This window comes from Pan troglodytes, chromosome 10 (genome assembly GCF_028858775.2).
Source record: "Pan troglodytes isolate AG18354 chromosome 10, NHGRI_mPanTro3-v2.0_pri, whole genome shotgun sequence".
Classification (NCBI taxonomy): Eukaryota; Metazoa; Chordata; class Mammalia; order Primates; family Hominidae; genus Pan; species Pan troglodytes.
This window is the reverse complement of record NC_072408.2, coordinates 75,028,112-75,051,932: the sequence shown is the minus strand read 5'-3', so window position 1 is coordinate 75,051,932 and position 23,821 is coordinate 75,028,112. Positions and strand designations below refer to the sequence as shown.

General features: G+C 37.8%; 1 protein-coding gene across 16 annotated transcripts in view; it reads left to right on the top strand.

Annotated features, from left to right (window-relative positions):
• The window catches only part of MDM1 (Mdm1 nuclear protein), a 39,121-nt gene extending 15,566 nt beyond the window's left edge, over positions 1-23,555 (top strand). For 4 of the 16 annotated variants that reach the window (XR_010148349.1, XM_024347929.3, XM_024347932.3 and 1 more), the window contains 8 exons: positions 1,498-1,527; positions 1,859-2,034; positions 2,847-3,164; positions 4,360-4,469; positions 4,561-4,670; positions 15,252-15,504; positions 21,138-21,197; positions 22,755-23,555. Coding sequence is in view for 13 of the 16 variants with exons in the window: in XM_024347929.3 (XP_024203697.3) it covers positions 1,498-1,527; positions 1,859-2,034; positions 2,847-3,164; positions 4,360-4,469; positions 4,561-4,670; positions 15,252-15,504; positions 21,138-21,197; positions 22,755-22,867 (1,170 nt within the window). In the remaining 3 variants the exon portion in view is untranslated. The remainder of the gene's footprint in view (positions 1-1,497; positions 1,528-1,858; positions 2,035-2,846; positions 3,165-4,359; positions 4,470-4,560; positions 4,671-15,251; positions 15,505-21,137; positions 21,198-22,754) is intronic. The other 12 variants (XR_010148350.1, XM_063786890.1, XM_024347930.3 and 9 more) reach the window with 5 other exon arrangements.
• The last annotated feature ends 266 nt before the right edge of the window (positions 23,556-23,821 follow it).

Genomic DNA, 23,821 nt, shown 5'->3' with positions numbered 1-23,821 from the left:
CTTTGGCTGCCATGTTTAGCTCAGGCATACCACTTAGTCTGCACTCAGGACAGGTTGTGGACTCAGTGCTTAAGTGCTGCGTTTTCCCTCACCTCAAGAAGTTCATAGGTTGATGGAGGAGGAGGGCATGTGCAATTAATTCCAGTAAAATTGAATATGTATTAATGGGGATGTGCCCAAAGAACTCTGAGAACACAGAGGAGGAAGTGATGCTGAGGCATGTAGGTGATGGAGTGGCCCTGAAACATTTGAAGCATGGGGGCACTTACTGGCAATAAAATCTGGAGTATATCGAGGCACTTTATAACAAGGTTCCTGTGCATTCAGAATACCCTGGTTAGAAGTTCAGTAGAGTTAATTCATGTACCTCACTTCTACCTGTTAAATGCAAAAACCACTGCTAGAAATTTTCTTTAAAGGTATAGGAGTTGATAGAAATGATAAATGAACATAGCTTTTTTTTTTTGGCAGTGAAGAAAATATTTCAAATTATCCTTTAGGAACTTTTTTCAGGTATGGTTCATTAGAGTAGGACTCTGTTGGGATTATATGGTTTCTTATGCCATATAGGTGCTGTCTTTTGCTTTGGCCAATTCCCTAGAGATGTAACACTTTCATCTGCATTCAAAATCGTACCTTGTTAAGGAGCTATGTTTCTACAATTGCTTTTACATTGCTGTTTCATTATTTGCTTTTTTTTTTGCCCTGAAAGAAAAGCAATTCTAGAATAAAGATTTTCTGTCTCGATGATAAAAAAAATTAGTGTTTTTCGAGATTAAATAAAGATACTGAACAGAATTTTAAGGGTAAAACTTGAACTTAATTTTTTTTACATTGTGGAATTGTACTTGGAGAAGCCAGCAGGTGGCAGTATGATGTATAAAGTGAAAGGTTTCAAATGGGTATAAAGGCTCCTTTTCATCAGAAAATGTTACTTGCATATTAAATAATTCATATCACTTTATTATTCAGCAGAACTTTTTTTATTCTGTCCCTTTGTTGAACACATTGCGATTATGATTTTATGGGCTATTATTTTAAATTATATATTTAGTACTTTTTAAAAAAAAAAGTTGAGATTTTGCTGATTCCAAGGGAATATTGAGGAATTTGGAGAGGGAAGCCTCATAACCTCATAAATCTCCCAGTGAGGGCTTCTGTAGCAGTAGTAGCTGTATACAAAGCCATGAAATAAAGCTGGGTTAGGGATTTCTGGCGTGTAAGTACTCTTCCAGAGGTGGGGAAATAGGAATAATAGTTAGATTGCCTAATTTATCTGTCATCAGCAGCATCCTAGCCATGCAAGAATGTGGCTGGTTTTCAAGATAATAATAAGGTATCTTGGTTACTGAACTAATTACTAAAAATCCCAAGAAATATTGATTGACAAGTTTGGTAGATATTTAGAAGGGAGAATAATTTGTTTCATTGATTCCCATTAATATTCAATTATGGCATTAACCTATCATTAAGTGTGTTTCTGTATTCCTTCTCTAGGGTTCTCTAAATGCCATGTGGTATGCCGAGGTTGGTTGCTTTTGAGTTTTTAAAAACTATAATAATGCATAGATTACTTGTGTAATTTCAGTTGGAATAAAAAGTAGGTGTCAATATTTTTCTTAGCTGCTATGAATTTCTCCCTGCCTGCTGGTCTGAAATAAAATAACTGCATCATGCTTTAGCTTGATTGTTTTAGTTTTTGCTTAAATGCACAGTCTGATGACTGTATGTGGCTAATTTTGCCTTCCTTTGTCTTCGGTCCCTGGCTGTATTTGTGCAATGTCTTTGATATGCTACTTGGTGCTGTTTGTAAAGAAGCATTTCCAATAGTATATGATGTCTGAACTCTTCTGAATAGGTTAAAGAACTCCGAGAAAAGGCTGAGTTTTATAGGAAGCGAGTTCAGGGGACGCATTTTTCTCGGGACCATCTGAATCAGATTTTATCTGATAGCAACTGCTGTTGGGATGTCTCCTCAACCACAAGCTCAGAAGGAACCGTTAGTAGCAACATCAGAGCATTAGATCTTGCTGGGTGAGATATTCTTTGTGGATGGCAAAAAAAGTTTGTTGAAGCTTATGTAGATCATAGAATGATATAGGAAAATGACCTGACTACTCAAAATGTGTCTCCTAGTCGAATGGAATTGTGGCAGCCATTTATTTCATTTTTATTCTCAGTGAAAAATAAAGCAATGTAGATTGCTTTATTTATGTATAAATAACACATAATGTAAATCTGGAAGGCTAGATTTTTATAATATTTTTTGTTGGCAGTTAATAGCGGAGTAGGGATGATTACATGGTAGATGTAAAAAGACCTTTAGAAGGTAAAAAGAAAGTCAACAGCAATAAAAAAGTAGAGACTGCAAGCTATTAATACATAGCTATTACTCATTAATAGATTTTGTGGCTAATTCAGAACTTGGCTGCTGATTTTATGGAAGAGCGCTCTGCTGTTCTGGGTTAAAATGAACATGATTTAATTATTTGTAAGTGAAAGTAATTGAAGAACTTAGACCATGGGGTCCTAGTTTATGTGTGTAAATGCCAGTTTAGGGCTAGGTATGACTTGTGTCAGCAGATGTACACAAGCATATGTGAAGGTAGGAGTAAAAGAAGATAAATACATTTTGGAATATTTTAATAGAAACTCCAGATTATGACTTTCATTTATTTTGCTATAAAACGAATTAGATTTCCTTCTTCAATACCTGAGCAAGGCAATATCTATGGAAAACATGTAGTTGTGAACAGTAGAAGGAAATGATGGACTCACTAAAATTGGTGTAGATTAGAAAAGTGCAAACTATTCACATTTAAAATAAAATTGATTTTGTTACGCAGAGATCCTACAAGCCATAAGACTTTGCAGAAATGTCCTTCTACAGAACCAGAAGAAAAAGGAAATATCGTGGAAGAACAGCCCCAGAAAAATACCACGGAGAAATTGGGTGTGTCAGCTCCCACCATACCCGTTAGAAGGCGGCTGGCTTGGGATACAGAGAACACAAGTGAAGACGTACAGAAACAGCCCGGGGAGAAAGAGGAGGAGGACGACGATGAAGAGGAAGGGGACAGGAAAACGGGCAAGCAGGCTTTTATGGGAGAGCAAGAGAAGTCGGATGTACATGAGAAATCTAAGGCAGATAAGATGAAAGAAGGGTGAGAGTTTTAAATTACTCAGTATAGAGAAGCGTTATTTACATGGTTGATATGTATTTTGTCACTAAATATAGTGGTTTACACTTTTGATTTTATGACTAATAAATTGCAGATTTTATTTCAATGTCACAAAGGAGGCACTGCTGTATGGTGAATAATTTGATTCACTCAGGTATTTAAGTCACTAGTGATTGGTAATTGAATACTTGAATTCTGGGCTACTTTGGGAGGAAGTAGTTAGGATTATTTTCATTTACGTCCTATAATTTATGGTGTGCCAGATTTGCAAATGTGTCTGGAAGAATGACTTTAAAGAAAAAAACTGGTGTTCTTTAATATCAGATGATTCTACCAAAAAAGATAATGTTTTATAATATTTTTTAAAAAGTGATTTCTGAAAATAGCTAATTCCTGTTGTTTTATGTGTAAATTGCTTTGGGGAGTGGCTCTTCTCCACCTATGATAATAGTGCCTTTTGTCTATAATCTAAATCCTTTATTCATTCATGGATGTTATGGAACTTGAGCTTTGATGTGAGGAAGGATTCTGTGCTGTGCCGGTGCTGACTTGGCAGTGATTTTCCCCATTATCCAGTATTCAGTCACTTTTTTCTTTGTGGGTTGTTTTTCTTCTATTGATATAGTTGATATAGCTTATATTATTTTTTCAGTGTTCTGTTTTATTTTTGATCTTGTGCTTAGTTCTATTCATTATTGAAAATTTCAGTCGCTTTTAACTGCATGTGGATTTGGTGGTTATTTTTTTCAGAAACAAAATGGCCTTCTCTTACAAGTTTTTTTTTTTTTTTTTTTGAGACGGAGTTTCGCTCTGTCACCCAGGCTGGAGTGCAGTGGCACGATCTCGGCTCACTGCAAGCTCCGCCTTCTGGGTTCACGCCATTCTCCCGCCTCAGCCTCCCAAGTAGCTGGGACTACAGGTGCCCGCCACCACACCCAGCTAATTTTGTTTTTGTGTTTTTAGTAGAGATGGGGTTTCACCATGTTGGCCAGGATGGTCTCGATCTCCTGATCCGCCCGCCTCGGCCTCCCAAAATGCTGGGATTACGGGCATGAGCCACCGCGCCTGGCCTCTTACAAGTTTTATACTTTATTATTGTACAATGATGGCAAAGTATTTTTTATCATATTTTCTCGAGGAAATGCTGTATAGATTCATAGATTGTTTCAATTTATAGGTCAGATTCTTCAGTATCCTCAGAAAAAGGAGGCCGGCTTCCTACTCCCAAGCTGAGAGAACTTGGTGGAATCCAGAGGACTCATCATGATCTCACTACTCCAGCTGTTGGTAATCGGCAAACACCGTGCAGTTCTTACTTAACCTGCTTTTTCTACATGTTAATTTAGTGTAATTGAAACTGTCATCTTTATTTTTCCAGGTGGTGCTGTTTTAGTGTCTCCATCTAAGATGAAGCCTCCAGCCCCAGAACAGAGGAAAAGAATGACCTCTCAGGATTGTTTAGAAACTTCAAAGAATGATTTTACTAAGGTAAATATGTTTTGGGGAAAAAAGCATCTCATCTAGGACTAATTATTGTAGACACATGTAATAAATGAATGATGGGTTAAGATTTTAGAGAATTGTGGCTATCATATGAGGAGATGATACTGTTAACCTGCTTTTAGTAAGGCAAAAGGCTTGACTTTTTTTCTGTTAGAAGCATTACGTTTTTGTTGATACACTTTCAACCTTGTCAGTAGTGACTCAATAGGAAGATAAAGAAAGCAGTACTTTCATTGAGCATCTGCTGTGTGACAGTTGTATTCCAGCTATGTTCCAGGCATTGTTTTAAGTGCTGGGGATATAGCAGAGAACAGACAAAAATCATAGCCATCATTGAACTTACATTCTAGTGGAGGAGGGAGACAATAAACAAAATAACCAGGTAAAATACATAGTATTTTAGATACTGATTAGTACTAAGGAGAAAAATAAAGCTGCTGAAGTGAACAGGAAGTGGCCAGGGAAGTCCTCAGTGCGAGAGTGGCATTTAAGCAGGATCTGGAAAAGGTAAGGGATTGACCTGTATGCGGATCTGGGAAGGTCTAGGTGACAAGAACAGTAAGTACAGATCCCTCAGGTGAAGGGGGTACCTGCCCCCTTGAGGAACAGCTAGAAGGTCACTGTTGCTGGAAGAGAGAGAGAGAGAATGAGAGGGAGAGTAGTGTTGATAATGGGTTCAGAGACATAATGGGGTGCTAAATTGTGTAGGGCTTTGTAAATCATAGCAAAGATTTTGAATTTTTTTCTGTATGCAGTGGCAAGCTATTGGAAAGGCAGAGGAGTGACATGATTTTATTTAGTTTTTTTCCAAGGTCTTTCTGGCTGCTGTGTTGAGAATAGGTAGTAGTAGAGCAAGAGCTGGGGCATAAAAACAGTTGGGAGTCACTTACTCTATCCAGGCAGGAGGTGATGGTTGTTTGGACCTTGGTGGTGGCAGTGAAGGTCATATAAAGTTCAATTCTGGATACACATGCAAGGTACAGCCAACAAGATTTGCTGATGGATAAGATCTGGGGTGGGAGAAAGAGAAAAATCAAGGATGACTCAAGATTTTTGGCCTTAGCAATAAGGATGGAGTCGCCATTTAACTGAGTTGGAGAAGATCAAGAATTCCGTTCTGGACACTCTAAATTTGAGAAGCTTATTAGACATACAAGTAGACATGTTGAATAGGGAACTGACTATATAGGTTTGGAGTGTAGAGGAGAAGTTGGGCTATAGGTACAGATTTGAGGCTCTTTATAGCTTAGGTGGGTCAGGTTTTTAAAGTATTGAGACTGGAGGAAATCATCAAGGGAGTGGGTGTAGACAGAGAAGAATAGTTGTAGACAGGTCTAAACCCCAGTTTTTTGATATTGGGAAGTTGAGGACTAGTCAGCAAAGGAGACTGAAGGAGAGCAGCCAGTGAGGTGGTGACAAACAAGAGACTGGTATCCTGGAGGTGTCAAGGAGGAGGGAGAGTCAATGCTACAGATAGGTGAGTAAGATAGGACAATTGCTTATCAGATTTAGCAACGTGGAGGTCTTTGGTGACCTTGATAAAGGGCAGTTTTGGTGGAAGGAAGGGACAAAAGCCTAAGTGCAAGTGAATTCAAGAGAAAAAAGAGGAGAAGAATTGGAGAAAGCTGCCACAGATAATTCTCTGAAGTTTCTTTTCCAAGAAGGGAAGCAGAGTAATGCAGGAGTAGTTGAGAGAAGTGAGAACAAGATGGAAGACACAACAGCATGTTTGTATGTTGACAAGAATAATTTTGGAGAGAGAAAAGTTGATGATGCAGGAGTGAGGGGAAAGTTGTTGGAAAGATGCTCTTGAGTAGGAGAAAGGGCTTAGGATCTGGTGGAGATATGGAAGGGTTGGCTTTAGACACTGATTGTTTCTTTATTGTTAAAAGAGGGAAAGCAGAATTCATGGGCAGGCACTGCTGATGAATGTAGGAAGATGTGATGGCAGCTTTTGGAAGACCTCTTCTTATTGCTTCTTGGTGACATGTGAAGAAAGATCCTTACTGAGAATAAGGCTGGGGAAGATGTTGGAGATTTGAGGAAAGTGAAGGCATAGAGTAGTCTTCTCAGAGAGTGGGAGAGTGAGTGGGCCAGGGGAATGTGGGATATTTTAGGCCAATGTTAAGGGGCCATTTTAAGTTGGTGGTCACAAAGTTGGCAGAAGACCAGTCAGGAAGGGTTGTGTGCCCTTCTCCAGTAATGTTTGGCTGCAGAAGTGCAGGATACTTTTATCAGATAGAATTGGATTTACCTAGGGTTTTGAATTTGTCATGAGAATAAGACAAAGTGAGAAAAAGGGGAATGGAGTTGAGGTATATATGAAGAAGGGATTATAATGAGTTGGTGAGGGAAGGACACTGGGACTTGAGAAGAGTGCAGAGGTGATAGGATCGGTGGATGGATGGTCTAGGTAAAATAAAAGACTTGTTGGAATTGGGGCACCTGTGGGGATTAGTTTTAAAGTTAGGAAATGGTGGTCAGAAATTTAGGTTATGGAGAGGTTGCAGTTACCAGTAATGACAAGGCTTAACTTAACATCTTGGGTGTAAGTGGTTGGAGTAGAATAGAGAACATTCAGAGAAAAGGTTGAAAATCTATAGGGAATTTTGCTGATGGCTGTTTGTGAATTTGAGTACAAAGTAGGAGTTTTCAGGGATTGGGAACAGGTGGGAGATGGGATCAGAGCACCCTCTACCTCTTAATCCCCAGTGCTTAGAACAGAGCCCAGCTCATAGCACGTAACAGATTGAATGAATGTTATTGGAGTGACAGAATATCAAAACTATTTCCTGTTGCTTATGTATACATTGGTTTATTAAAGGAAATGTGACATTAGGAATATGGTCAGAGGACTCATGAGAATCAGATCTTAATGGACTGTTTTACTCCTCCTTAGAAATCCAGGCTGCCATCTGGAAGGTGTGAGCTTTTAGGCAACTGTATACACACAGCTGATTCAGCCAAAACGAGTGACTCATCCATATTTGTGGCTGGATTTATATGTATTATTTTCACTTACTGTGGAATTAATTTATTGAATAATCTAAATAGAGTAATATCATCCCTTAGAATGTTAATGCCATTCTCTGTCTCGCTGTGAGTACTATACACTTTTAACATTTTAATTACCAACTCCTCTAAAATAAGTTTCTGGCCTGGTGCGGTAGCTCATGTTTGTAATCCCAGCACTTCGGGAGGCCAAGGTGGGCAGATCACATGAAGCCAGGAGTTCAAGACCAGCCTGGCCAACATGGGGAAATCTTGTCCCTACTAAAAATACAAAAATTAGCTGGGCGTGGTGGCAGACGCCTGTAATCCCAGCCATTTGGGAGATTGAGGCACAAGAATCACTTCAACCCAGGAGGTGGAGGTTGGAGTGAGCTGAGATCACGCCACTGCACTCCAGCCTGGAAGACAGAGCAAGACTCTCTCCAAACCAATAAATACATACATATGTACATACGTACACAAGTTTATTATTGACAACTTGATTGGATATCCTTCCATGTGAATTTTCTGCGACCAGCACTACCAGGGACTATACCAGGAGCTAGCTAGATTTGGTTATTTCCCAGTGTCTACCCCTTGGTTACTGGTAGGCAGAAGAGTCACTAAACTTTGATATACACCATCAGTTTTTCCCCTTATATTCTCTTATAAAAGCATTGATAAGAAATTACGTTATTATTATGTATAAAATTAAACCCATAGGTCATTCAATTTCCAATAAATTATCAGTATGTCCCAAAACTTTAGGGTAGAATTCTCATATTGGGTTGATCATCAGGAAACATTTTCAAATCTTAAAATTATATTAAAAACCCAGGTGTGGATTTGCTCACTTCATTCATTTAGCATATTTACCCACATGCTATGGCAATGATAATGGATAGAAACAGACATGGTACATAATCTTATGAAACCTGCAGTCTGGTAAGGGAGATACATGTTAATCACACCAAAAAAGAAATGAAATTAAAACTAATAAGAGTTTCAAAATAAAAGTACTTAGCGCTATTCTGGAAGGAATTGTTCTAATCATGGAGATCAGAAACCTTCTTGGAAGTCAATGATGCTTCTTTGAAAAACTCATAATTGAGCTAAGATAAAGGAGAAGAGGAAGCATTAACCAGGAAAAAAGGATGGGGAGAGGGAGCCTAGCATATGCCAAGATCTTGTGGAGAGAAACAATGTAGAGTTTGAGGAAACAAAGACCAATACGGTGTGTGGCAGGGAGCCTGGTACAACATGAGGCTGGAAAACATGGCAACATTGGGATTTCTTTTGTTATCTCAAGAGCAATGGGAAGCCATTGAAATATTTTCAATATGGGAATTGTGATGGATATATGTTTTGCAAGATCTGTCCGGCTGCCATAGGAGGCAAGAGTAGGCTGTGAATGCCCTTAAAAGGCCATTGCAGTAGTCCACATAGGAGGTGTTGGTAGCTTGGATGAAGGAGGGTAGGAATAGACAGAAGTGGGTGAAACTGCACAATTGTGTAAGGGGAACAATGTTAAGATTGATGCTGGGTTGGATAATGGATGAGAGACAGGGTGCCTGCTAAGTTTCTGGCTTGCCCAACAAGATTGATGGAGGTACCATGCACTGAGCAAGAGAACTCTGGACAAGGAGGCTCTTTGGAGGGTAGTTTTATTTTCATTCATTCAATTCAACATTTAATAGGCTCTTACCAAGTGCCAGGCACTGTTCTAGGATCTGGGGATTTATTGATAATCAAGTCAAAATCCCTGCCTTCATGAAGCTTACATTTTCATTGGGAGGAATAGACAATTTTTTAAGAAAATAATTTCACATAGTAGTAAGCGCTGTGAATTAAATAAAACTACAGATCTCTAAGGGATGGGTAAGACAGCTTTAGTTTGGGCCATCAGCACAGGCACCTCTAAGGAGATGACATTTTAGCTGAGACCTGACTGATGAGGAAGGTGCCCATGCAGAGATCTGGGGCAGAGATTGTTTTCCAATTAGAAAGAACAGGGGCTGGGCACAGTGGCTCATGCCTGTAATTCCAGCACTTTGGGAGGCCAAGGCAGGTGGATGACTTGAGGTCAGGAGTTCAACATCAGCCTGGCCAACACAGTGAAACCCTGTCTCTACTAAAATTACAAAAGTTAGCTGGACATGGTGGCACACGCCTATAGTCCCAGCTACTTGGGAGGCTGAGGCATGAGAATTGCTTGAATCCGGGAGGCGGAGGTTGCAGTGAGCCAAGATCACGCCACTGCACTCCAGCCTGGGCGACAGAGTGAGACTCCATCTCAAAAAAAAAAAAAAAAAAAGAAAGAACAGCAAGTGCAAGTGTTCTTCCCTAGGGCAAGAACCCAGAGAGATTAAAAGTGTGGCTGGAGCCTGGAGAGGGAAGGGGAGAGGGCAGGAAATGAGATTAGAAAGGGAGGCTGAGTAAGGATCTTAGATGTTATTCTTTTTTTTTTTTAATTTAATTTTATATTCACTTTTTTTTTTTTTTGAGACAGGGACTTGCTCTGTTGCCCAGGCTGGAGTATAGTGGTGCGATCTTGGCTCACTGCAACCTCTGCCTTCCAGGCTCAAGCAGTTCTCATGCCTCAGCCTCCCAAATAGCTGGGACTACAGGCGGCTGCCGCCACATCTGGCTAATTTTTGTATTTTTAGTAGAGATGTGGTTTTGCCATGTTGGCCAGGCTGGTCTTGAACTCCTGGCCTCAAGTGATCCACCTGCGTCGGCCTCCCAAAGTGCTGGGATTACAGGTTACAACCACCACATCTGGCCCATTTTTTGCTTTTTGAGACAAGGTCTTGCTCTGTTGCCCAGGCCGGAGTGCAGTGGTGCAATCATGGCTCATTGTAGCCCCAACCTTCTGGGCTTAGGCAATCCTCCCACCTCAGCCTCCTGAGTAGCTGGGACCACAGATATGTGCCACCATGCCTGGCTAATTTTTTAAAAAAATTTTTTGTAGAGTTGGGGGTCTCGCTGTGTTGCCAGGCTGTTCTCAAACTCCTGGGTTCAAGCAGTCCTCCCTTCTTGGCCTCCCAAAGTGGTAGGATGATTACAGGCTTGAGCCACTGTGCCCAGCCTGAATTTTATTTTAGATTCAGAGCGTTCGTGTCCAAGTTTGTTACATTGGTATATTGTGTAATGCTGGGGTTTGGGCTTCTATTGAACCCATCACCCAAATAGTGAACATTGTACCCAATAGGTAGGTTTTCAACTCTTGCACCCCTCCCTCTTCTCCCCCTTTTGTAGTTGCTAGTGTCTGTTTCCATCTTTATGTTGTGTGTACCTCTTGTTTAGCTCCCACTTATAAATGAGAATATGCAGTATTTGACTTTATGTTTCTGTGTTAATTCACTTAGAATAATGGCCTCCAGCTGCATCCATGTTGTTGCAGTGGACATGATTTCATTCTTTTTTATGGCTGCACAGTATTCTATGGTGTGTATATGTACTACATTTTCTTTATCTAATCCACTATTGATGGGCACCTAGGCTGATTCCATGAGTTTGCTAATGTGAATAGTGCTGGAATAAACCTATGAGTGCAGGTCTTTTTCATAGAATGATTTCCTTTGGGTAGATACTCAGTAGTGAGATTGCTGGGTTGAATGGTAGTTCTAATTTTAGTTGTTTGAGAAATTTTCATATTGCTTTCCAAAGGGGTTGCGTTTCCTTTTCTCTGCATCCTTGCCAACATCTGTTATTTTTTGACTTTTTGGTAATAGTCATTCTGACTGGTGTGAGATGATATCTCATTATGGTTTTGATTTGCATCTCTCTGGTGATTAGCAATGTTGAGCATTCTTTCATGTTTGTTGGCTGCTTTGTCTTCTTTTAAGAAGTGTCTGTTCATGTCCTTTGCCCCCTTTTTAATGGAGTTGTTTTTTTCTTGTTAAGTTCCTTATAGATTCTGGATATTAGTCCGTTGTCAGATATGTAGTTTGCAAATATTTTCTCCCATTCTGTAAGATGTCCGTTTACTCTGTTGATAGTTTCTTTTGCTGTGCAAAAGTCCCAATTGTCAATTTGTTTTTTGTTACATTTGTTTTTGAGTACTTAGTCATAAATTCCTTGCCTTAGCCAATGTCCAGAAGAGTTTTTTCTAGGGTTTCTTCTAGGATTTTTGTACTTTGAGGTCTTACATTTAAGTCTTTAATCCATCTTGAGTTAATTTTTGTATATGGTGAGAGATAGGGGTCCAATTTCATTCTTCTACATATGGCCAGCCAGTTTTCCCAGCACCATTTATTGAATAGGGTGTCCTTTTTCCATTGTTCATTTTTTTTGGTCATCTTTGTTAAAGATCAGATAGCTGTAGGTGTATGGCTTTATTTCTGAGTTCTCTTTTCTGTTCCATTAGTCTGTCTGTTTGTTTACCAGTACCATGATGTTGTGGTTGCTGTAACTTTATAGTAATAGGTTGAAGTCAAGTAATGTAATGCCTCCAGCTTTGTTCTTTTTTTTTTCTTTTTTTTTTTTTTTGCTTAGGATTGCTTTGGGCCCTTTTTTTTTTTGCTTCCTTATGAATTTTAGAACTGCTTTTTCTAATTCTGTGAAAAATGACATTGGTAATTCGATAGGAATTGCATTGAATCTGTAAGTTACTTTAGACAGTATGGCAATTTTAACAATATCGATTCTTCCAATCCATGGGCGTGGAATGCTTTTCCATTTGTTTATGTCATCTATAATTTCGTTCAGCAGTGTTTTGTAGTTCATGGGGAGATCTTTCACCTCCTTGGTTAGCTGTGTTCCTAGGTACTTTATTTTTGGGGGGCCATTGTAACAGGACTGTATCCTTGATTTGGTTGTTAGCTTGAATTATTGGTGTGTAGAAATGCTACTGATTTTTGCACGTTAATTTTTGTATCCTGAAACTTTACTAACGTCATTTATCAGGTCTTTTGGAGGGATTGTTAGGGTTTTTTTAGGTTTAGAATCATATTGTGAGTGAACAGAGATAATTTGACTTCCTCTTTTTCTATTTAGATGCCTTTTGTTTCTTTTTCTTGCCCGATTGCTCTGGGTAGGACTTCAGTACTATGTTGAATAGAGGTGGTGAGAGTGGGCATCCTTGTCTTGTTCTTAGGGGGGATGCTTTCACCTTTGCCCATTCAGTATGATATTGGCTGTGGGTTTGTCATAGATGGCTCTTATTATTTTGAGAGGTATGTTCCTTCATTGCCTAGTTTGTTGAGGATTTTTATCATGAAGGGATATTGGACTTTATCAAATGCTTTTTCTACATGTATTGAGATGATCATATGGTTTTTGTTTTTAATTCTGTTTATGTGCTAAAACTATTCCCCAAAATCAAAGAGAAAGGATTTCTCCTTAACACATTCTATGAAACCAGTATCATCCTGATACCAAAATCTGGCAAGGACACAACAACAAAAAAAGAAAACTGTAGACCAATATTCCTGATGAAGGTAGACACAAAAATCCTCAACAAAATACTATCAGACTGAATCCAGCAGCACATCAAAAAGATAATTCATTATAATCAAGTGGGGTTTATTCTCTTGGATGTTATTCTGATGTCACTGGGAAACCTCTGGAATATCAGAAGCAACAAAGCAAATAGGATATGATTCACAGGGCAAATCAAGTCACTGTGGCTCCTCAGTGGAGAACTGCTGTACACAGGGCTGAGTAGAGCAGTGAGGCCTATTGGCCTTTTGAGGATTTAGGCTCAAAAACAGATCGCAGAATCAGTTACGTTAAACCTGGGAACCCCATGTCTTTTATTTTACAGGTTTCTTTCCGGTGTTTTCAGCAATTGTAAAACCAGTTTTACAGAGATCACAAATTTTGTTCATATATATAGAAAAAGGAAAAAAAAAGAACAATTTCTCTTTGGAATTATTTGTATTGTACTAAGTGATACTTGTTTAAAAAGGAAAGCAAGTGGAAGATTTGTGGTTTTATCCTTCATATTGATTTGAAGTATGTTTATTGGTTGAGACTAACAGCCCTAGGCCAGTTTGAAGCAATAAGCTCTGCAATCACAGAAAATGATATCTAAGTTTAGAAAGCAATGTTTTGAATGTTACATTGATAGAATCAAAGATAATAAGTGAAGGCAACAATTACAAGAAATAATCAGGAAAGTTTGGAACTGTATTTGATTTTACTGGTTTGCCTTGTTTTGTTTTTATTTTAATTTAAATTTTTTAAAAAATAAATAGAGATGGGGTCTCACCGTGTTGACCAGGCTGGTCAAACTCCTGGCCTAAAGTGATCCTCCCGTCTCGGCCTCCCAAAGTGCTAGGATTACAGGCATGAGCCACTGCACCTGGACCATTTTTATTTTTATTTTTTGAGACAGTCTCTCTCCGTTTCCTGGCTGGAGTGCAGTGATGCAATCATGGCTCACTGCAATCTCTGCCTCCCCAGCTCGAGCAATTCTTGTGCCTTGGCCACCCAAGTATCCCAAATTGCTAGGATTACAGGCATGAGCCAGTGTGTCCAGCTAGCTGCCTTCTTTTAAAAAGTAAAATTGTTCGTGACTTTTAGGACAGTGATACATAGTCATTGTGGAAAACAGCAAATACTGACCAAACTAAAAAAGAAGGTAAATATCTCACATGTACTGTTCAGGGACATCCACTGTTAAATTTTTGAGGTATTTAGGTATATATGTGTTAGTATATTTGGTTATTTATTTATCATAGTGTAGAAAGGTTTTATAATCTATTTTTAGCACTGTTAACATATTTTCACATCATGAAATATTCATAATCTTATTTTTATGGAGACATGTGCAATCTATAGTTACACCACAGTTTTTTAAAACCAGATGCTTATTGTTAAAATCTAATTTTTATTCAAATTTCTATTGTTATTTCTTAGTCTGTTTTGAAGAAATACTGTAAAGAAATCCATCTGTAGCTACATTTTTGTTTATATTATTTTGTGTTTGTAACTACTCCCCAAGTATTATTGTGTAGTCAAAGAAGTCAAAGAATGCTAAATTTTAAGGCTTCTGCTATGTTTTGCCAGCCCCCCAGAAAGACTGTACTCCCAATAGCAGTCTATGAGGTTGCCAGTTTCTCTACATCCTTGCCAGCTCTGGTATCATTGTGCTTTTAAAAATTAATTTTTGAAATTTGGTACGTGAAAAATTAATATCTCAGTGCTTTCATTTTATAATTATTTGATCATTAATAAGGAAGAATACGTTTGCTGTTTGTGATTTGTGTGTACATTATATGAATTGCTTATTCATATCCTTTTTCTACTTTTTAATTAGGTTTATATTTTTCTTACTGTTTTTAAAGAAATACTTATGCAGCAATGATAATTCATTGTCAGTCATAAAAGTTGTATTTTTTCCAAGTTCTGCATTTTTCTTTTAATTTTTAAAATGTCTACGTATTTTGTTTATATAGCCAGGTCTGTTTGTCTATATCATATCTTCCCCACATAGAGGTTGCATAAATTCTCTCATATTTCTCCTTCTGCTTTTTGGTTATGTTTTTTGCATTTAAATGTTTGGCTTATTTATTTACATATCTACACATAGGCATCTTTTTTTTTTTTTTTTTTTTTTTTGTCATTTAGAAAGAAGGTCGTGCTGTATCCCTACTGACTTCTCCAGCTGCTGGTATAAAAACAGTTGATCCTCTGCCTTTGCGGGAAGATTTTGAAGACAATATCCACAAATTTGCTGAGGCAACTCTTCCAGTTTCAAAAATTCCAAAATACCCAACAAATCCCCCTGGACAGTTGCCTTCTCCACCACATGTTCCATCCTACTGGCATCCCTCTCGACGAATTCAGGGCTCTCTTAGAGATCCAGAGTTTCAGCACAATGGTAATTATTTTGGTTTTAATTTTTTGTCTTTTAAAATAAAGTGTTATACTGATAGGTACAAAGGCTAAGAATGCATTTTATGTTAATAAATCAGTTATTTAGTATTTTTGGTTAATGTATTAATAAAATTTCTTTAAATAGGAAAACTCCCTCCTTGGGACTAATTGTGCTGCACCTAAGTTCACTTTTTGCTGTTATATATGTGTGAGATATCTCTCAAGTTCTTATTCATACACATACAGGGAATCCACTAGATAGATGACAGTAGCACCTCTTCTCTGGATGTGACAACCAAAAATGTCTCCAGACATTGCCAAATGTTGCCTGGGTGTAGAATTCACAGTCAGAAATGACTTTCCTTTAGTGTTAGTAGGCATTGCTCAGCTCTTTTCTGGCTTCCATCGTTAATGTTAAGTCAGATGCTCCTTTTATTCTGGATCTTCTATGTGTGGTGTTTTCTTTCTGGCAGCTTTTGGGATCTTCTCTTCATATCTAATGTTCTGAAATTTTATGATGTGCCTCTGAGGGAGTATTTTTTTTTTATTCATTTTGCTGGTACTCCATAGACCTTTCAATCTGGAAAATTCTCACTTCTGGAACATTTTCTTGAATTATTCAGTCAAAAATTTCCTCTCCTGGCCAGGCTCAGTGGCTCATCTTTGTAATCCCAGCCACTTTGGGAGGCCAAGGCAGGCAGATCATTTGAGGCCAGGAATTTGAGACCAGCCTGGGTCACATGATGAAACCCTGTCTCTATTACAAAAAAATTAGCTGGGTGTGTCAGTGCACACCTGTAATTCCAGCTACTTGGGAGGCTAAGGCATGAGAATTGCTTAAGTCTGGGAGGCCAAAAAAAAAAAATTTCTCTCTTTTCTCTGTTTCCTCTTTCTAGGGCTCCTATTCAGATGTTGGACATGATTTTATTTTTTATCTTACCTCTCCTGTTTTCCATCTCTGTCTTTAAATTTGAAAGCGTTACTAATTTTTATCTTCTATCTTTTGTGTTTTTTAAAATTTTTATTTCAATAGCTTTTGGGGTACAGGTAGTTTTGGTTACATGGATGTATTCTATAGTGGTGAATTCTGGATTTTAATGCACCTGTTACCCAAGCAGTGTACACTGTACCCAACATGTAGACTTTTATCCCTTCCCCCACCCCAAGTCCCCACAGTCTATCGTATCACTCTGTATGTCTTTGTGTCCTCATAGCTTAGCTCCCACTGGTAAGTGAGAACATGCAGTATTTGATTTTTCATACCTGAGTTACTTAATTTAGAATAATGACCTCCACCTCCATCTTAGTTGCTGCAAAAGACATTATTTCATTCCTTTTAATGGTGGATTAGTATGCCGTGGTGTTCCTGTTTCTCTAGTTCCTTGAGGTGTGATACTAGGTTGTCAGTTTGTGCTCTTTCAGACTTTTTAAGGTAGGCATTTAATGCTATAAACTTTTAGCATTGCTTTTGCTGTATCCCAGAGGTTTTGATAACTTGTGTCACTGTTACTCATTTCAAAGAATTTTTGAATTTCCATCTTGATTTCATTGTTAACCCTAAAATCATTCAAGAGCAGATTATTTAATTTCTATGTATTTGTATAGTTTTGAGGATTCCTTTTGGAGTTGATTTCTAGTTTTATTCCACTGTGGTCTGAGAAGATAATTGGTATGATTTTCTTAAATTTATTGAGACTTGTTTTGTGGCTTGTCATGTGGTCTGTTTTGGAAAGTGTTCCATGTGAAATGATGAGAAGAATGTATATTCTACAATTGTTGGGTAGAATGTTTTGTAAATATCTGTTAAGTCCATTTGTTCTAGAGTATTGTTTAAGTCCATTGTTTCTTCGTTGACTTTCTGTCTTAACGATCTGTCTAGTGCTGTCAGTGGAGTATTGAAGTCACTCGCTATTATTATGTCGCTGTCTACTTCATTTCTCAGGTCTAGTAGTAATTGTTTTATGAATGTGGGAACTCCAGTGTTAGGTGCATATAAATGTAGGACTGACTGTAATACCTTCTTGTTGGACTGACCTTTTTATCGTTATATGATGACCTTTGTCTTTTTTTAAATAGTTGTTGCTTTAAAGTCTGTTTTGCCTGATATAAGACTCCTGCTTGCTTTTGGTTTCCATTTGCATGGAATATCTTTTCCTACCCCTTTACCTTGAGTTTATATGAATCTTTGTGCATTAGATATTTGGTTTGTGGTTTTTAATCCATTCTGCCATTCCATATCTTTTAAATGGAGCATTTAGGCCATTTACGTTCAATGTTAATATTGAGACGTGAGGTACTGTTCTATTCACTATGTTAGTTGTTACTTAGATACTTTGTTTTTTCCGTTGTGTTGTTTTATAGGCCCTGTGAGTTTTAAGCTTTCAGAGGTTCTGTTTTGTTGCATATCAAGCTTTTGTTTCAAAATTTAGAACTCCTACTTAGCATTTCTTGTAGTGCTGGTCTGGTAGTGACAAATTCCTCAGCATTTGTTTGTCTGAAAAAGACTTTATTTCTCCTTCATTTATGAAACTTAGTTTTGCTAAACTAACAAAATTCTTGGCTGATAGGTGTTCTGTTTAAGGAGGCTAAAGATAGGACCCCAATGCCTTCTGCCTTGTAAGGTTTCTGCTGGGAAGTCTGTTGTTAGTCTGGTTGTTCTTCTTTTGTAAGTTACCTGATGCTTTTTGCCTCACAACTGTTAGAATTCTTTCATTCATGTTGACTTTAGATAACCTGATGACTATGTGCCTTGGTGATGATCTTTTTGCAATGAAGTTCCTAAGAGTTCATTGAGCTTCTTGTATTTGGATATTTAAATCTCTAGCAAGGCCAGGGAAGTTTTCCTCAATTATTCCCTCAAAGGAATTTTCCAAACTTTTAGCCTTTTCTTCTCCCTCAGTATCACCATTTATTCTTACATTTGGTTGTTTACATAATCCTATATTTCTTGGAGACTTTGTTCATTTCATTTGATTCTTTTTTCTTTATTTTTGTTTGATTGGGTTAATTCGAAAGCCTTGTCTTTGAGCTCTGAAATTCTTTTTTCTGCTTTTTCCTCCCTCTTGGACCTGGCATGCAGCTATCTTCTACTTGTTCTAGTCTATTTTTGAAACTTTCCACTACGTTTTGTATTTCTCTAAGTGTGTTTTTTATTTCCAGATGTTCTGATTGCATTTTCTTTATGATATCTATCTCTCTGGGAAATTTTTCATTCATATCCTGAATTTTTTTAAAATTTCTTTATGTTGGTTTTCACCTTTCTCTGGTAGCTCCTTGAGTAGCTTAGTCATCAACCTTCTGAATTTGTTATCTGGTATTTCAAAGATTTCATCTTGGTTTGGATCAGTTACTGGAGAGTGAGTGTGATCTTTTGAGGGTGTTATAGAACCTTGTTTTGTCATATTACTAGAATTACTTTCTGGTTCCTTCTTTTTTGGGTAGACTATTCTAATTGTTCTCAAATTTATTTTTGATTTGACTATGTGTGTTTTTTTAACAATTTTTTTTCCCCTCTTAAGAATGTGACCTTAATGATTATAATTTGTTATAGTTTAATTTGGTTCTTGGTGCTTTTAGGGGTGAAGAGTCTTTATAAGTTCTTTGGTTATAGAGAGTCTTTGTATGATGGCTTCCTCAGTTGCTGGTTGTAGTAGCCGTGTACTCAGCGTGTTGGCAAGTTTGCTGTCTCCTGTGGGGTTGGAATGGCAGAGGTCTCTTGAAGCTTATCTCATTCCCCTGTGGTGTGTACTTTTTCATTTATTTAATTTTTCTCCAGTATTTTGTTTACTGAGTTGATAGTTCAGGCTTCAGGCCATTAGGGGAGGTATCCCTGGGTAGGAACTTACTGTGGCTAAGGTAGGTGGGTGAATGCAATACCCACTGGTGGGCACAGGTCCCAGCCTTGATGAAGGTGGCTGGGGGAGCTCTCAGTTAAATGCAGTGAGGTCTTATCAGGGTGAAGGGTGAGAATGCTATCCAAGTAGATAGGAATTGTGACTCTGCCTCTCATGCAAGCCTGCATCTGGGGAGTGCTCCTCCTGTGGGGAAGCGGTCACCCTAAAGTGTTCCAGGAAGGCTGTCTATAGGCACACTCATACCGAGTCCTGTGGGAGAAGTCCCAGCTGTGTCTGCAGTGGTGGACAAGGGGAAATAAGACCCCTTCTCCAAGACCCTTCATGAGCACTAAGCTTGCCTGACTGTTGGGGTGATGGGGTAGACTCCCTGCTGAGCCTAGCACTGCAATTGTGTCTCTGCTGAAAGAAACTTCCCACCAGTGGAAAGATCTGGGACTCCTGAGATTCCTTGGTTGTAGATAGGCTTAGGGTGCTGGCTTTCTTGCATGTTGGTTATAATAGTTGTGAACTTGTCACGTAGACAGATTCAGGACCACTGGTCAGCTAGGGTGTTGCAGGCAGTGGTGACAGCTGAGGTCAGGCACTGGTTTTCTGGGCACAGCGTTATTCTATCTAGAGATGATATAATGGACTGTGTCAGTTGGCCTCTAATCAGGAGGTGCTGCTTGCAAAAGAGCACCAGCTGCAGTAGTAGCAGTGGTATTTGAGCTTGCCCTGTGTTGCCCAGGGGAGGTATTCTGGCTTCTCACACCTGGGCAGGGTTATAAAACTCCCAAAAGTTTATGTCGTTTTTGTTAAGCTGTGGAGGGGCACAGCCAGGCAGGGGCTGGGTTAGGTGGGTCTGCTCTTTGACTCTCCACATGCCGTCTGTTAGTTTTTTAAAAAGATTTTTGCTCTTTTTAATTTCTAAGAATTTTTGAACATTGCATATTGCTTTTATACAGCATCCCATTCTTATTTCATGAATGGAATGTTTTATCTCTTTGAAGAGGTAAATGATACATATAATGCCTCTGTTTTGAATACAGTACCCCTGCCCACAGTTGAACCTGGTATCCTTCAGTCAAAGTATCTCTGGTAAACTTTTAGAGACGAAACTTCCATGCCTCTTTGGGAAAGAGGGAACTACCCAGCTGTGCAAATTTAAAGGAGGACCTGGCATATTAACTATTTTTGTAAAAACATATTTAGCCAGCTTCCTGGTTCAGTCTTCCCTTCACTCCAACTTTCAGTGGTATTCAGTACGCCCAAACCCAGAGCCATCAGGGGAACAAGTTGGTTGTTTCTTGGTTTCACTCTTCTGCTGGCTTAAACTTCCACTTACTTGGGTATAGTTATACACTCACTGCTCTTCCATTTGCTTTCCATGTTCCAAAAAGTTTCTTGCTGTCTTATTTGCTCCCATTCTCTTTGTCCTATGAGTTTGTTCTTCTTGTAAATGCGTGTATTTAATTTACCATCTCTAATCAGAAGCCTACTACGTTTCTTTAAAGTTAGAATAGATCAATATTATCATTGGAAAGAATATTAGGAAGTTATCCATAGTTTGTTTACATGCTTGCTAAGTGCATTATAAATTATGAATGGCCCTTTTATGGTAATTTCTATTACGATATAAAATTAATTAATAAAATCTTTTTCATTTCTTAAACCTTTACTCACATGTAGGTTTGATAATTAATAAAATTTCTGACAGCCTACTTTTACTAACAGTTTAGTATATAATTGAGATAAGCTGTTCAGTAGCTTTTGAAGGATAATTTCTTCTGCCTTTTTTTTTAAGTGGGAAAAGCAAGGATGAACAATTTGCAGTTACCTCAACATGAAGCCTTTAATGATGAAGGTATTTCAGTAGTCACATAACATAAAAGTTTGAGTTCTAGTCTATGAGAGTATAATGGCTTTACATTTGATTAGCACTTTATAGCTTATGAAGTACTTCCACAGATTTTTCATTAGATCCTTGAAACCCTGTGAGGGGGAGTGAAATTACCCCCATTTACAAATGAGTAAGCTGGGAGTAAAGTGGTAAAAAACTGTTCTAGGGCAAACATACAATAAGAGATTGTGCCTGACATCACAGCTGAGGTCAGTGTTCTTTCTCTGTTTCCACCTTGTCTAGCTGGGGGCTCAGGAATTTGGCCTAGTGTTAACATTCATCTTTTAAAAAAATGCCTATATATTTTTGTCAATTTTCCATGGTCAAACAAATACATGATTAGAGAAAATTGACATTATTCTTTTTTGCTGTTTCGTTTTGTTTTGTTTTTGAGACGGAGTCTCGCTCTGTCGCCAGGCTGGAGTGCAGTGGCATGATCTCGGCTCACTGCAGCCTCTGCCTCCCGGGTTCAAGTGATTCTCCTGCCTCAGCCTCCCAAATAGCTGGGATTACAGGCATCCGCTACCACACCTGGCTAATTTTTGTATTTTTAGTAGAGATGGGGTTTCACCATGTTGGCCAGGATGGTCTCAAACTCCTGACCTTGTGATCCGCCCGCCTTGGCCTCCCAAAGTGCTGGGATTACAGGCGTGAGCCACCATGCCCAGCCTTTTGTAGTTTTTATTCTGACATTTATTTGCTTATAATAGTGGCAGGAGACTTGAATTCAATATGAATAATTGAATCACTATTTTAATTCATCCTAAGAAGTATGGAATTACTGAACTTATAAAGTTTGAATTGGAAGTAAATTTAAATTTCATACTCTGTATCATACATTAAAGACTTTCTTTCCGTTTAGCAGGTTTAGGACTTTTTGTTATAATTCGTTGAGCTAGAAATCAAGTTGTATGTTTTGAAATGCAAATGTCTGGCAACTTTGAATCCAGTCCTTTTTTCTTTCTAATGGAAGAATAGTGTCTATAAATAACCTTATAAAAGATTTGCTTACTCAGAATGAGGAATTTCAGTATTAAGGAAGGGTAGCATATTAAAATCAAAAATTATTTCTACATTTAGTGAGATTATTTTAGAAATGTGATGTAAATGCCATGTTAAGGTATGGCATTTTGTTTTTAAAAAGTTTAGAAAAGCTTTTTGCTCAGAATAGCTGTGCTTTTTAAAGTAGGATAAAACAGTATTATGATGAATTATTTTCAAGTAATACTGAAATCATAGGCCGTGTGCTCTGTTAATGACGGGATTTCAAGAAGGAAAAAAATTTAACGTTAAATTTTAAGATTAAAAGGTTTAATTTCTATATATGATAAACCTGGAAAACTACTGTGAGGTATCATGAGAGTGTTAGTATCTTACATTTCAGTAGATTACTTTTTTTCCTGACTAACTTGACATTGATAACACAGTTTGATGCTTTTAATTTTCTGTTATATAAAACATAATGTTTATTTAATAGATATTTTTGGCAATGAATATAATCTCGGGATTTTTTCATTGCAGATGAGGACAGATTGTCTGAGATTTCTGCTCGCTCTGCAGCTTCTAGTCTCCGGGCTTTTCAAACTCTGGCACGAGCTAAGAAAAGGAAGGAGAATTTCTGGGGTAAAACATAAACCTAGCTGAGTTGCCTTTATCTAAGGAAACATTGGCATAATTTTTCTTTATTGCTTACTGTGTTAAAATTTTTTGAGTGAAGTTTTTCCTAACATTTTCTACTTTGAAATATTTAATTTCCAATAGAACAGTTTACTTGGAAATTGTTAACATAGGCTTATACAAATTTAACTTTTAAAGAATTCTTTTTACATCTATCCCAGGGTACAAAGACCTAGATTATTGAATTCTTCACATGTAACTTTTGTAATAGGTGTCATGGATAGATTTTCACCTATCCAGAGAGTATTCTAAAAAAATAAACAAAGTGAAGTAAAAGTTAAGATCCCAGTGTGAAGTATATATTCCCCTAAGATTTGATATATGTATCTTTATAATTGATGATGTTGTAAAATGAATTTGTTGTTCCTTTAACCTTTGCTGTAGTGTTTCTTTTTATTTTAGTTCCTTCTATACATGTTTGCAGTGTTAAGATAATTGTACTTTGAAAACACCAGCTGTATATATTTTTCTTATTTATGTAACAAAGTTTGCTGAAAGATATGTATATTTTTGATCTTTGAGTGTATTCTATTTGTGTAAGGACTTTGGCTTACATTTGACTAATGTCTAGATTTTGAAAAATTACCTGTATAATGGAGAATTAAAACTTTGTAGACATTTTGAAATAAAAATGGATCAAGTGCGTTTGGCTTCTCCAGAAAGTTATTACATGGAACAAATAATTATCTTGTAGAAGAATTCTACTCCTAACAGGTTAATGAACAGTTATACTTGTTTTGCAGCTGTCAGAATGGAATGGAGCCAAGTCTGTGATATTTTCTCACAAATGTGGGACAAAGAATTTCCAAGGCAGACTCATTTACAGAAATTTAACACAAAACTTTTTAAATATATTTCTTCACTCATGGGACATGTTCTGTTGTCATACTGTTTATCTTGCAAATCATGAT